This window comes from Trematomus bernacchii, unplaced genomic scaffold (assembly GCF_902827165.1).
Source record: "Trematomus bernacchii unplaced genomic scaffold, fTreBer1.1, whole genome shotgun sequence".
NCBI classification, from domain to species: Eukaryota; Metazoa; Chordata; class Actinopteri; order Perciformes; family Nototheniidae; genus Trematomus; species Trematomus bernacchii.
Genome location: NW_022987549.1, coordinates 911,791 through 924,967, shown reverse-complemented (window position 1 = coordinate 924,967; position 13,177 = coordinate 911,791). Strand labels below are relative to the sequence as shown.

Genomic DNA, 13,177 nt, shown 5'->3' with positions numbered 1-13,177 from the left:
CTCTGTCCCGACTCCCGAGGCACCAGCTGAACGTAGCCTCTCGTTACACCAGCTGAACGTAGCCTCTCGTTACACCAGCTGAACGTAGCCTCTTGTTAGCTTACTGCTACTATTAGACACTGCGCCCACTCTGTTGCCAGATTTGAGAGAAATAAGCAACCAGGTCTATGAAAACAAGCCCAAAAGAAGCAACACATACATGATGTTGTGTAATTTTAAACCAAAACTAAGGCCTCAGGATGACTTTAAGACGTGAACATGGTCTGTTTTGTTTTGTAACATTAAATAAAATAAGAAAAATATTTTATTAAAAAAAAAAAAAAATTCCGATCCCCGATTTTTTTCTCCCGATTCCGATCTTTTGAAAATCACGTGATCGGCTCCGATCCCTGATCACGTGATCGGATCGGGACATCTCTACCAGCCATACACACCAAATGAACCCACACATATGTCATAAAACTACTGCCCTACTTCTTTCTTCCTTCACTGCTTTCACTGTAAGTAAAGAGAGTATGAGTGGTCCAGGAGTTGTGATCAGAAATGGGTCAACAGTCTTTATCACCGTTACAGACGCTGGCAGCCATTACAGAAGCAGTGGACACATCACAAAGAATTAATGATGGATTCAGCAGGACAGATTCATCGTGACTGACCTAATACAACTCCTTAAGCTTGTCAGGTTTAGACTTTTAATATACAATACGTGTCATATAAAAAATCAATAATGGCATGTTGAGCAGACATGCTTTCTGCAGATGTTGCATGACTTGTACCCCCCATGCATTTGATGTTTTATTACAGTAATGTTTGCTATAGGTTGCCAAGGGTTTGCATCCCCTTGTGTTTAAAGGTTAAAGTAGAGTTTAAAATGTCTACAACTGTGATCAACACTTTCTTATTTGATAAACAGCACGGCGCTGACGATGAATTATAAGAACAGCAACATGTTGAGACCTTGAGAAACCCATTTGGTGTAATTACCCGACGATAATAAATCATAATCCTGAGAAAAAGGCGTCAGTCAAGACCTTAAAGTAATGAGATGAACACAGTTTGGAGTAACTTTGGTTATAGTGCCCTGCATAATTCACTGTTAATACATCCAATTAGCCGTGGTGCATGCTCGCAGTTCGGATAGACTCTGAGAGAAATGGAGGAGGCGTGTTTGCACGAATGGACTCTTCTCTCTCTTCCTGGTTCTTCCTCCTTCCTGTTATTTGAGCTGGCTGAAGTGCAGGAAACATCAGAGGAGCAGCTGACTCTATTCAGATCTAATGGCTGCAGCTGAGACTCATTCACAGCCACAATAGTGCGGCTGATTTCTTCCAAGACGCCCAGATCCGCCACTTCAGCCGTCTGCAGTTTGAGAAGCTTCTCCTTCTTCCACTGACGCTTCTCTACAGTTCCTTTCCCAGCTTTGGAGTATTGTGAGCCTGGTGGGTGCAGAAGATTTTGATTGTGATCCTTAAATCTTTTTTAAAGGCTTGCTGAGGCAGAGTAAACCTCATCTCCTGCAGATTAGATTCATTTGATTGATCCCAAATTGGGAAACATTTTCTGTTACTTCAGCATGTAAACAAGGGATAGACAGAGGGGGGAAGAGGTGCTGCAGCACACGCAGTGTGAGGAACATAACGAGCTGTTTGAACATTAAAGCATGGAGACATGTCCCAGGAGAGACAGGATGTCCAGAGCTTTTCTGATCCTAACCAAACCTGTCGTCTTCTCCTTTGTGTGTTTGTGTGTCTAACAGACAGACACACACACACACACGCACGCACATACACATACACATACACGCACACGCACACGCATACACACACACACGCACACACACACACGCACGCACATACACACACGCACGCACATACACATACACATACACGCACACGCACACGCATACACACACACACGCACACACACACATACACATGCACACACACACACACACACACACACACACATATGCACATATGCACACACACACATATGCACATATGCACACACACACATACATATACACATGCACATACACACACACACACATACACATACACACATACGCACACACACATACACATATACACATGCACATACACATACACACACACACACACACACACACGCACATACACACATACACATACACATACACACATACACACATACACACACATACACATACACACACACACACACACACACACACACACATGCACATATACACACACACACGCACACACACACACATACATATACACATGCACATACACACACACGCACACATATACACACATACACACACACACACACGCACATACACACATACACATACACACATACACACATACACACACATACACATACACACACACACACACACACACACACACACACACACATGCACATATACACACACACACGCACACACACACACATACATATACACATGCACATACACACACACGCACACATATACACACATACACACACACACACACACCATGAATTCCTTTCCTTCAGCGTAAGCAGAAAAGACATGGATACAAATCTTGAAATCATTTTAAACCGCCTTGTTTTATATATAAGTTTGCAGTTGTTTTCGCACAGAAAATAGGATGCAATTTGAGAAACTCGAAGCTTGTCTTTCTAAATTAGCTTTATTGTTCACTGCCTCAGTTTCAGCCAACTTTCTTCTTTTCCCCTCAAGTTATCTCCTGATTCAGCCTCAGTATTTCTACCACATCTCCTCCTCCTCCTGTTTGTCGCAGCTCCTCGAGCACCACCTGACATTTGGGGGGGGTCAGAGGTCAGAGGTTAGGGACTATATGAGGAGGGAGATAAGGCAGCAGCAATGGAGAAACACTGCATTACTGATGAGAAACCTTTGACCCAGAGTACCTGCTGCAACTCAGTGAGAGAAGAGATTCACTCTGACTGGAGTTTAGTTTCTCAAGTACAGACTTCCTGAAATTGGCAAATGTATTGTTTGCAAGCTGTTGTTGTCTTTCATATTTCCCCATGGAGCAACACAGCTCTCAGACAAAGAGGATTGAGAGAAAGCTGGAAGAAAGAGAATGATTTTTGTCACTTTTTCCTTCATGTCCAGTCGCTTTGTAAAGCTATTTGACGACATGGTTATCAAAGTAGTCAATATATTCTGCTGTTTCTTCTAAAAGTGCACTGAAAAGGGCTTTGGGAAATATTTATGTTGCAATTGATTCAAAAATATTAGAGGATCTGTACCAAAAACAATATCTTTTAATAAGGTTTATAGCCCAGGACTGCAGCTCCACACGACTTCATTCAGATATTTACACAAATGATTAAGAAAAAAGCAAACTGGTAAGTAAATGGGCTGAAGGACAAAAAGATGGATTTCTGTTGGTCATTGTGGAATTTACAACCTGTGTGTGTGTGTGTGTGTGTGTGTGTGTGTGTGTGTGTGTGTGTGTGTGTGTGTGTGTGTGTGTGTGTGTGTGTGTGTGTGTGTGTGTGTGTGTGTGTGTGTGTGTGTGTGTGTGTGTGTGTGTGTGTGTGTGTGTGTGTGTGTGTGTGTGTGTGTGTGTGTGTGTGTGTGTGTGTGTGTGTGTGTGTGTGTGTGTGTGTGTGTGTGTGTGTGTGTGTGTGTGTGTGTGTGTGTGTGTGTGTGTGTGTGTGTGTGTGTGTGTGTGTGTGTGTTTGTGTGTGTGTGTGTGTGGTGTGTGTGTGTGTGTGTGTGTGTGAATTGCACTCAGAAGCATCTAGTGAAATAAATACTTCTCATGTGACGGTGAAACGGGGACACTGAGGAATGTTTCTAACTCTCTCTCTGTGTGTGTCAGAGTATTAGAGAGGTCTGCATGCATTGATACAGCTAAGAACCGTTGCACAATCCCCATGCTCACAGTTTACTGTCGTGTTTATTTCAGTCTCCAGCTTGATCTATGTTTATACTGTGTGTGTGTGTGTGTGTGTGTGTGTGTGTGCTCGGGCAGTGCCGGTCTACCTCACCCTCTGACACTAAGCAGCTTTAGCTTGATCACCATCTGTTCACACACACACACACACACACACACACACACACACACACACACACACACACACACACACACACACACACACACACACACACACACACACACACACACACACAGTCTGCTGTGTTGTGTCGCAGTGAAGTGTATTGCTTTCACATTACATGAGTGTGTGTGGAGTGTTTTCTGCTGCGGGCTGCAGGTGTGTGTCTGTTCATCATTGTGTGTGTCTGTGTGTGTGTGTTAAGTCTTTCCCCACTTGAAAGGGACTTTAACTGGATTCCACTCCAATGACACAACTGTTACTTTTCAGTCTTTTATTTCAGTAGTTTACTTGAAAACAAATGTCCGTTTAGTTGCTGAATGGGTCTTTTAGGTGAAAAACCGTGTGTGTGTGTGTTGGCGTGTTGCTGGGTTTTTGGGCTGGTTCTTCAATCTGACATAATAATAATAACAATATTCATTTTCTTACCTGGTTTTATCTTTTTCGCTGATATTACTTCGGCCTAATGGAAATGTTTTACCTGATGCAAGTAGCTTTAGTTTTTATTCATTTGAAATGTAGGATAAAAAACATGATTTAAAATCAGCGTCTTGCATGCTGCCATTTCAAATAATGGCCTTGCATTGTTCAGTGTCAAAGAACTGTTTAAATATCCGTACCTAAACTCAAATATATAAATAGTAGCATCTATGACAACATATTAAATGATACCGAGCCACACTCAGACACTTTACCTCATGCCCTAATAGTAAAGATCATTAAACCTACCTCTAGAAATAACCTCATGGCAGCAGGGAGCTAAATGTGCTCTCCAGTATTAATCTGTCACATTACAGCCTGCTGACCTGTGCATGGTGTTCTTCTGCACAGAGCAATGCATGCTGGGAAAGACTCTAGGAATAACATGGTGCAGGAAAGAGTCCTAAAACCTAGAAATGAGACAGCATTTTGGCGCTTTGGGTTGCCTCGTCTTGAAGTTCTTTTAACATGATTTTATCCTGAAATAAGATCTGTGGTTAACACAAGCTGAAGAGACTTTTGTTTTAAAAGTCTGTAAATACCCTACTGCTGAATTTAAAAACAGCAGTTGCTAACAAGTGACTAAATGACACGTCTAAACGTCATCACGCCCAACATTAGCCTCCTTTAGCTTAGCGGTGGTGACGTGAAGTCATGTGACCGTGCTGTAGTTCCTTTATAGCCCAACATTAGCCTCCTTTAGCTTAGCGGTGGTGACGTGAAGTCATGTGACCGTGCTGTAGTTCCTTTATAGCCCAACATTAGCCTCCTTTAGCTTAGCGGTGGTGACGTGAAGTCATGTGACCGTGCTGTAGTTCCTTTATAGCCCAACATTAGCAACTTTTAGCTTAGCGGTGGTGACGTGAAGTCATGTGACCGTGCTGTAGTTCCTTTATAGCCCAACATTAGCCACCTTTAGCTTAGCGGTGGTGACGTGAAGTCATGTGACCGCGCTGTAGTTCCTTTATAGCCCAACATTAGCCTCCTTTAGCTTAGCGGTGATGACGTGAAGTCATGTGACCGTGCTGTAGTTCCTTTATAGCCCAACATTAGCCTCCTTTAGCTTAGCGGTGATGACGTGAAGTCATGTGACCGTGCTGTAGTTCCTTTATAGTCCAACATTAGCCACCTTTAGCTTAGCGGTGATGACGTGAAGTCATGTGACCGTGCTGTAGTTCCTTTATAGCCCAACATTAGCCATCGTTAGCTTAGCGGTGATGACCTGAAGTCATGTGACCCTGCTGTAGTTCCTTTATAGCCCAACATTAGCCATCTTTAGCTTAGCGGTGGTGACGTGAAGTCATGTGACCGTGCTGTAGTTCCTTTATAGCCCAACATTAGCCGTCTTTAGCTTAGCGGTGGTGACGTGAAGTCATGTGACCGTGCTTTAGTTCCTTTATAGCCCAACATTAGCCGCCTTTAGCTTAGCGGTGGTGAGGTGAAGTCATGTGACCGTGCTTTAGTTCCTTTATAGCCCAACATTAGCCGCCTTTAGCTTAGCGGTGGTGACGTGAAGTCATGTGACCGTGCTTTAGTTCCTTTATAGCCCAACATTAGCCGTCTTTAGCTTAGCGGTGGTGACGTGAAGTCATGTGACCGTGCTTTAGTTCCTTTATAGCCCAACATTAGCCGTCTTTAGCTTAGCGGTGGTGACGTGAAGTCATGTGACCGTGCTGTTGTTCCTTTATAGCCCAACATTAGCCTCCTTTAGCTTAGCGGTGGTGACGTGAAGTCATGTGATCGTGCTGTTGTTTGTTTATGTTCCTTACCTTCTGTATTTATACTTCAACTATTATACAAGTGGTCTTGAGACGTGGATATTATCCTGCAGAACAAAACCAAAACAAAAGTACCATAAACAAAGGTCTTATTTCCGGCAATATTCCGAAATCCAATTATAACAAACTTTGTGTGGAAGCAGCCTAAAGTCATCACTGCACCACTCTATCAGAACGTATAGAAAATAGATGTATAGGATTGTGTGCCTGCTGCTGCCAGCATACGGTGTTTACATAAAACAAATCTATTTCTGTTTGTATCTGCAGCAGCTACTCTCTTTCCTCCCTACTGCTGAACTCAATCTCCACACACACACACACACACACACACACACACACACACACACACACACACACACACACACACACACACACACACACACACACACACACACACACACACACACACACACACACACACACACACACACACACACACACACACACACACACACCACACACACACACACACACACACACACACACACACACACACACACACACACACACACACACACACACACACACACACACACACACACACACACACACACACACACACACACACAGTGTGTTGTGTTGCAGTGAAGTGTATTGCTTTCACATTACATGAGTGTGTGTGTAGAGTGTTTTCTGCTGTGGGCTGCAGGTGTGTGTCTGTTCATCATTGTGTGTGTGTGTTAAGTCTTTCCCCACTTGAAAGGGACTTTAACTGGATTCCACTCCAATGACACAACTGTTACTTTTCAGTCTTTTATTTCAGTAGTTTACTTGAAAACAAATGTCCATTTAGTTGCTGAATGGGTCTTTTAGGTGAAAAACCTTGTGTGTGTGTGTGTTGGTGTGTTGCTGGGTTTTTGGGCTGGTTCTTCAATCTGACATAATAATAATAATAACAATATTCATTTTCTTACCTGGTTTTATCTTTTTCGCTGATATTACTTCGGCCTAATGGAAATGTTTTACCTGATGCAAGTAGCTTTAGTTTTTATTCATTTGAAATGTAGGATAAAAAACATGATTTAAAATCAGCGTCTTGCATGCTGCCATTTCAAATAATGGCCTTGCATTGTTCAGTGTCAAAGAACTGTTTAAATATCAGTACCTAAACTCAAATATATAAATAGTAGCATCTATGACAACATATTAAATGATACCGAGCCACACTCAGACACTTTACCTCATGCCCTAATAGTAAAGATCATTAAACCTACCTCTAGAAATAACCTCATGGCAGCAGGGAGCTAAATGTGCTCTCCAGTATTAATCTGTCACATTACAGCCTGCTGACCTGTGCATGGTGTTCTTCTGCACAGAGCAATGCATGCTGGGAAAGACTCTAGGAATAACATGGTGCAGGAAAGAGTCCTAAAACCTAGAAATGAGACAGCATTTTGGCGCTTTGGGTTGACTCGTCTTGAAGTTCTTTTAACATGATTTTATCCTGAAATAAGATCTGTGGTTAACACAAGCTGAAGAGACTTTTGTTTTAAAAGTCAGTAAATACCCTACTGCTGAATTTAAAATCAGCAGTTGCTAACAAGTGACTAAATGACACGTCTAAACGTCATCACGCCCAACATTAGCCTCCTTTAGCTTAGCGATGGTGACGTGAAGTCATGTGACCGTGCTGTTGTTCCTTTATAGCCCAACATTAGCCTCCTTTAGCTTAGCGGTGGTGACGTGAAGTCATGTGACCGTGCTGTAGTTCCTTTATAGCCCAACATTAGCCTCCTTTAGCTTAGCGGTGGTGACGTGAAGTCATGTGACCGTGCTGTAGTTCCTTTATAGCCCAACATTAGCCTCCTTTAGCTTAGCGGTGGTGACGTGAAGTCATGTGACCGTGCTGTAGTTCCTTTATAGCCCAACATTAGCCTCCTTTAGCTTAGCGGTGGTGACGTGAAGTCATGTGACCGTGCTGTAGTTCCTTTATAGCCCAACATTAGCCGCCTTTAGCTTAGCGGTGGTGAAGTCATGTGACCGTGCTGTAGTTCCTTTATAGCCCAACATTAGCCTCCTTTAGCTTAGCGGTGGTGACGTGAAGTCATGTGACCGTGCTGTAGTTCCTTTATAGCCCAACATTAGCCACCTTTAGCTTAGCGGTGGTGACGTGAAGTCATGTGACCGTGCTGTAGTTCCTTTATAGCCCAACATTAGCCTCCTTTAGCTTAGCTGTGGTGACGTGAAGTCATGTGACCACGCTGTAGTTCCTTTATAGCCCAACATTAGCCACCTTTAGCTTAGCGGTGGTGACGTGAAGTCATGTGACCGTTCTGTAGTTCCTTTATAGCCCAACATTAGCCACCTTTAGCTTAGCGGTGGTGAAGTGAAGTCATGTGACCGTGCTGTAGTTCCTTTATAGCCCAACATTAGCCACCTTTAGCTTAGCGGTGGTGACGTGAAGTCATGTGACCGTGCTGTAGTTCCTTTATAGCCCAACATTAGCCACCTTTAGCTTAGCGGTGGTGACGTGAAGTCATGTGACCGTGCTGTAGTTCCTTTATAGCCCAACATTAGCCACCTTTAGCTTAGCGGTGGTGACGTGAAGTCATGTGACCGTGCTGTTGTTTGTTTATGTTCCTTACCTTCTGTATTTATACTTCAACTATTATACAAGTGGTCTTGAGACGTGGATATTATCCTGCAGAACAAAACCAAAACAAAAGTACCATAAACAAAGGTCTTATTTCCGGCAATATTCCGAAATCCAATTATAACAAACTTTGTGTGGAAGCAGCCTAAAGTCATCACTGCACCACTCTATCAGAACGTATAGAAAAGAGATGTATAGGATTGTGTGCCTGCTGCTGCCAGCATACGGTGTTTACATAAAGAAATCTATTTCTGTTTGTATCTGCAGCAGCTACTCTCTTTCTTCCCTACTGCTGAACTCAATCTCCACACACACACACACACACACACACACACACACACACACACACACACACACACACACACACACACACACACACACACACACACACACACACACACACGCACACACACACACACACACACACACACACAGCCAGATGTCTCTGTTTTGTGTTGTTGTGTTTGCTCGATGTTTGGCTGTTTCTGCAAAGTTGTAAACTACTTATTGATCCTAAAAATGTAACAATAACAAATGAACATACAGCTGTCTTTATCAACAACAACAGATTATAGGTCAGTGCACTCTGTATCTGTAGGAGAAATGCTAAATCTGACAATATCTGTCTTTAAAGTCAATGCTAAGGCTGTACAATGAATCAACGTTTTATTGAAATATGGACTAGTGCATTATTCAAAATAGCAGTAAGAGAATCTTTTTTAAAGGATAAATATGTGACAATATTGTGGAGCTGCAGTCCTGAGCTACAACATTAATTAAAAGGGATTTGTACGGTACAGATCCTATTCAAAAAAAATCAAACTATGATGATTTTAATATATATTTTTCAATGGTAATGTTTTAAAATGGATCACTCCCTCCTTGCAAATGATATTGCAATATTAGTCATATACTTTTTTTGTTTCATTTCATGCAGCCCTTTTTGATATAGCAGCATATATTGACTACTTTGATAATCATGTCGTCAAATAGCTTTACAAAGCGACTGGACATGAAGGAAAAAGTGACTAAATTGTTTCTCTTTCTTCCAGCTTTCTCTCAATCCTCTTTGTCTGAGAGCTGTGTTGCTCCATGGGGAAATATGAAAGATAACAACAGCTTGCAAACAATACATTTGTCAATTTCAGAAAACTCAAACAATGTGAACTCCACAGTGTTGTGAGTGCAGGAGCAGCTTTATGTAGGAGTTCCTGCTGTAATGCTCTGACCTGTGAGCTTGTTCATTTTAACCCTCGATTTTTGCAGGGCGCTCAATTTGTGCGCCCTGCAACCCTGGCAATGAGAAGCCAAGTGCATTCTGGTCTTACAATACAATACAGCTTTATTTATGAAGTAATTTAAAACCTCCAGACCGAAGTGCTATACAGTCAAATAAGCAAGAATTTTAAGATAAAGTCAGAATTTTGAGATTTTGAGAAAAAGTCAGAATTTTGAGAAAAAGTCAGACTGTTGCGATTTTCAGAAAAAAGCCAACATTTCGAGAAAAACTCAGTATTTTGTACATGACAGGAGGATGTATGATTACCTAGAAGACCCGGTATTCCTCCATCTTGTGACTGTGTAACTCCCTCTCTTGTATATCAGCATGTGAAGGACACTGTTCAGGAACTAGTTGATGCTCTGTATGTGATGACTACTTCCATTCTGGAGAGGATCACAAATACATGGATCCTGAGATTGAAGCTCAAGCCGGTGACCAGTGATATTTTTCTAACAGTTTTTTCGTCTATGTGTCTTAAAGGGGTCCCTTCAGCGTGGTGCGGAGATGCATCAACAGAGAGACGGGGCAGCAGTTCGCGGTCAAGATCGTGGACGTGGCCCAGTTCACCTCCAGCCCCGGACTCAGCACCGAGGGTAAGAGAGCTGTTATTATTCATAAAGATAACTGAAGATATCATATATATCTTAACCTACAAGTCTCAAGCAAGTCCCAAGTTACTGTGGTGAGAGTCAAGCAAGTCCCAAGTCAAGTCATACGAGATTCTGATGAATAACCCCAGTTTCTGAATTTACATCAGTTAAAAGACAGTGGTTATGAAAAGTTGAGTTTTATTTTCAACATTAACAACAATGTAAAGTCCTTTCGAGTCATCTGTCTCAAGCCTAAGTCAAGTCTCAAGTCATGAATACCAAGTCAAAGTCAAGTCGAGTCTTTTATCAATGTTAGTCAAGCAAGTCTCAAGTCCAAAAAATATGCGACTCGAGTCCCCCACCACCTCTGCTTATTACTCATACAAATAACTAAAGATATCATATACCAACTATGTGCAATATATATATATATATGCCGTAATAACTGTGCAATATATAGCTGGCTGCTATATCTACAGAAATGTTACAGGATGGGTATCTTGTAACTTTGTATGCATGCTTCTCAGTTAACATGAAGCTGATTCTGATCGCTTTTCCCCACTCTGCTTCACACTAAGGGTTAATGCAGGGAGAGGTCAGATGTTTGTCCTCGTTTGTGTTTGTTTGTACACGCTGGACTGCTTGTTATTCTCTCTGTTGTCCACACAAACGCACGCACGCACGCACGCACACACACACTTTGGAGTTTCAGTTCAATGGAAGTCTTCTTCTGTTGTCTTTGGGCTGTGTGCTTTGAAGCAGTTCCTTCTGAAGACTTGCAAAGTTCACCTTCACAGTACTTGTCCAGTATTTCATTTATTCACTGAGTATAGCTTTTATTTATTTAAAGAGGCCCTGTTCTGCTTTTTGGGGTTTTCCCTTTCCTGTAGTGTGTTCTATAGGTTTTTAGTGCATGTAAATGGTCTGCAAAGGCTAACATCCCTGTGTTCAAAGTAGAGACACTACATACTGATATACACCTGAACATCAGCAGGAGAGGACTCTTTAAAGTAGAGACACTACATACTGATATACACCTGAACATCAGCAGGAGAGGACTCTTTAAAGTAGAGACACTACATACTGATATACACCTGAACATCAGCAGGAGAGGACTCTTTAAAGTAGAGACACTACATACTGATATACACCTGCACATCAGCAGGAGAGGACTCTTTAAAGTAGAGACACTACATACTGATATACACCTGAACATCAGCAGGAGAGGACTCTTTAAAGTAGAGACACTACATACTGATATACACCTGAACATCAGCAGGAGAGGACTCTTTAAAGTAGAGACACTACATACTGATATACACCTGAACATCAGCAGGAGAGGACTCTTTAAAGTAGAGACACTACATACTGATATACACCTGAACATCAGCAGGAGAGGACTCTTTAAAATAGAGACACTACATACTGATATACACCTGAACATCAGCAGGAGAGGACTCTTTAATGTAGAAACACTACATGCTGATATACACCTGAACATCAGCAGGAGAGGACTCTTTAAAGTAGAGACACTACATACTGATATACACCTGAACATCAGCAGGAGAGAACTCTTTAAAGTAGAGACACTACATACTGATATACACCTGAACATCAGCAGGAGACGGAGAGTACTCTTTAAAGTAGAGACACTACATACTGATATACACCTGAACATCAGCAGGAGAGTACTCTTTAAAGTAGAGACACTACATACTGATATACACCTGAACATCAGCAGGAGAGTACTCTTTAAAGTAGAGACACTACATACTGATATACACCTGAACATCAGCAGGAGAGGACTCTTTAAAATAGAGACACTACATACTGATATACACCTGAACATCAGCAGGAGAGAACTCTTTAAAGTAGAGACACTACATACTGATATACACCTGAACATCAGCAGGAGAGGACTCTTTAAAGTAGAGACGCTAAATACTGATATGATGAGCAGAATGTGTCCTCTTTAATTCCCAGACATGATAATAGTTCTCATCGTATCCTACAAAGCAAGCTAAATGTTTTACTGCTCCATTAAATGTCAGAGAAAATCCAACACTCGAGGTTAATCACACGTAAAGGCAAAGGGCTGCTCATATAGAGTTATGAACATGTATCTAATTAATATCACGTCTGACATTTGCAAGCTAGGTACCATGCACACATGCTGTGAGTTCAAGATAATTAATGTTTCTTAGAGGAGCTTTACCTGGGACATTACTGCTCTCTAATTCTCTGTGGCTGACGGAGAGTTCATAATCCAGCCTGACAGGAAGTCTCCTCACTTTACTTAAGCTTCCTCCAGGCAGACATAAAGAGCTCAGAGATCCTCCACAACACACACCTCGTAACACACACCTCGTTACACTCATGGTACTGTCGAGAG

At 42.0% G+C, this 13,177-nt stretch overlaps 1 protein-coding gene across 1 annotated transcript in view; it reads left to right on the top strand.

The window, feature by feature from the left end:
• Window positions 1-13,177, top strand: part of caska (calcium/calmodulin-dependent serine protein kinase a) — a 174,863-nt gene that overhangs the window by 64,665 nt on the left and 97,021 nt on the right. Inside the window, 1 exon segment of the mRNA XM_034123649.1 lies at window positions 10,676-10,788. Coding sequence (XP_033979540.1) covers window positions 10,676-10,788 — 113 coding nt within the window.